The sequence below is a fragment of the Pteropus vampyrus genome, unplaced genomic scaffold (assembly GCF_000151845.1).
Source record: "Pteropus vampyrus isolate Shadow unplaced genomic scaffold, Pvam_2.0 Scaffold138, whole genome shotgun sequence".
Classification (NCBI taxonomy): Eukaryota; Metazoa; Chordata; class Mammalia; order Chiroptera; family Pteropodidae; genus Pteropus; species Pteropus vampyrus.
In genome coordinates, this window is record NW_011888919.1 from 1,506,926 (window position 1) to 1,509,307 (window position 2,382).

A 2,382-nucleotide genomic window follows, 5' to 3' on the forward strand; every position below is an offset into this window, starting at 1 on the left:
AGCTAGGCCAGGGACTCGCCGGAGGTGGCGTTGTGAATGGACTTGAGAGCGGAGACTTTCCACTTGCCTTCGACAGCATCCGCCGCCGCACTTTCGTGACTGAGGACGAAGCAAATCTCACCTGTATAATGGAATCTTCACTTACATTCTGAAGTTGATGGGAGTACAAGGGGAGCAGAAATTACTTTTCAAAGCAAATCTGCTTATAGCCTATTAGTGACGGGGCTGAGTGAAGCGAGTTATATAGACGACCATACCACACAGCTGGAGCGAAACGAAGAGGTGAAGCTTCACCCTAACCCCTAATACTCAGCCTTTTTTTTCTCAATGGCGCCGCGCGGTGTCCTCCCCTTCCCCACGCGGGCTGGGAAGCGAATCTACGGTGGTGTGCGCCCTGCACCACCCAAGTGGGAGTGCACGGCCACACAACCCAGCGTGATCCCTGCCCACCCAATAAAGAAATCTGAGTCCAAATCATGCAGGCCTGGCACCCAGATCGCCCCAGCCATTCCGGGAGACTAGGGGCGCCTTTTGATGTGTCCTCTCCTTCTTGGCCCAGCTCCACCGGGTTCAGTCTTTGGACGGCTATCCTTCCACCCCCTAAATCTGGCTTCATCCATGTAGGGTACACTTTAAAAAAAAGGCGAATTTCTTGGAATAATAATTGATTCTTTGGCAGGGGGGTGTGTTGGGGAGCATGTTCACAGTGGCTGAACTTTGCAACTTCTATGATAAACAATTTCCCACTCTGCAATTTGCCTTTATTCCAACTGACTGCCACCTCCCTCTCCATACACCGCCCCCCCAGTCTTTAGAAACTGGCACGAGGTCCACATTTCTTACAGTCCAGAATTCTGTGAGGTAGAGCAGTGTTTTCAATGGGATCCAGAACTCGTAGGGTTGCAGAATTTTACTGACCAGACCCCGGAGGTCCCAAAAAGCCAGGGTTGCTTGGAGCTTGGCTCAAAATTCTAAGGGAGTTCCAAACTTTAGGAGGCCCAGAGATCTGAACAGTTGGAGGCCTGGGAATCTGTGGCCAGGCCTAATGCAGAAGGTGACCACGACAGTGTCTTTAGAGCTTGAAGGTGTATGCAATAATATCACTACAGCGGAGCAGTGCCTCAGCCTGCACACCTATCGGAGTCTGCAGCTGTGACACGTAGAAGTTGGCCACGTCCAGGTCGGTGGCTCCAAAGTGGGCAGTCACGTGCACACCCTCGTGCAAGGTGAAGCTGACCTGGCGACCCACCATGGCCAGCAGGCTACGGAGGTAGCGCTCCCGCAGGGCAGCTCGGGCCCGCTGCTCCTGGAATTCCCGACATTCGTAAATTATGGGAGACTCCAGGGTTTCAAGAACCTCTGGCTTCAGGGGGGCCCTGCGTCCATCGGGGGCAAAGCCTCGGCTCAAGCCATCAGGGCCCCGGGGGAGCCGGAGCACAGGCACAGGACTGGTTAGCGGAGTCTGCATCGTCCCGGCTGTTGGGTGAAGAAGAATAGGGAGCCATTACATGGGGAAGTGGGAAAACAGCAAGACGGGGGACTGGGGACTGGGCGCCCGGGCTTGTCTACCGCCTCTCCCCTTAAGCCTGTCCAGAACATGACTCCTGACCGCCTCCCACTCCTGAAATCTGCACCATCTCTGCACCAGTCCCTACTTCCCGGGAACTGACACCACCATTCGTGAGGCCCAGGAGAGGAGGGACTTTCGTCTGCTTTTGTCATAGCTTTATCCCCAGTTCCTGGCCATAAATATACGCTGAAAGAATCAACCCCTGCCTCTTCTCCTTTCTCACCCACAGCCCACCCAATCCATCAGGGAATGCTATCTCCCAGATAAACTCCTCACACAGGGGCCAGCTTAAAAGGGCTCCGACTGGCCAAATCTGGAATGAGCCGAACATTAAAATAATGATAATGACAGATTACAACCCATCGGATAAAACAGAAATCCACGAGTCTATGCTTATTATAAATAAACAAATACATAAAGGAGAAGGAAAATTCTTCCTTACTGTAGAGTGGCAGCTAAAATCATTAATGGATACTAGAACTTGTGGAGGAACGTCTGATGAGGTCCAGGATATCTACGGACCTACGGACCTAAAGTACCTCCTCACAAGATATTCATTGTAAAGAGTAACTTTATAGTGGAGAAACCTAGCAGACTCCATCGCTTAGGCATCAAAGCCACCATGTGCAGTAATGGAACAGACACCATGTGCCTCCTGAAGTGATGCTCAGAGGGCAAGACACAGGTGTGTGGTGTTCCTACGCAGAATGGATTACCTAAATCCAATCACGAGGGACAATCCCGTCTAATCGATCTAATCAAATTGAGGGACATTCTACAAAAAAATGTGCCTAAATTCTTCAAAAATATCA

General features: G+C 51.4%; 1 protein-coding gene across 1 annotated transcript in view; it reads right to left on the reverse strand.

Moving 5' to 3' along the window:
- Window positions 1–739: 739 nt before the first annotated feature.
- The window catches only part of GEMIN7 (gem nuclear organelle associated protein 7), a 4,654-nt gene continuing 3,011 nt past the window's right edge, over window positions 740–2,382 (reverse strand). Inside the window, exon 3 of the mRNA XM_011367964.2 lies at window positions 740–1,476. Within this exon, the coding sequence (XP_011366266.1) occupies window positions 1,073–1,468 (396 nt within the window). The 5' untranslated portion in view covers window positions 1,469–1,476 and the 3' untranslated portion in view covers window positions 740–1,072. The remainder of the gene's footprint in view (window positions 1,477–2,382) is intronic.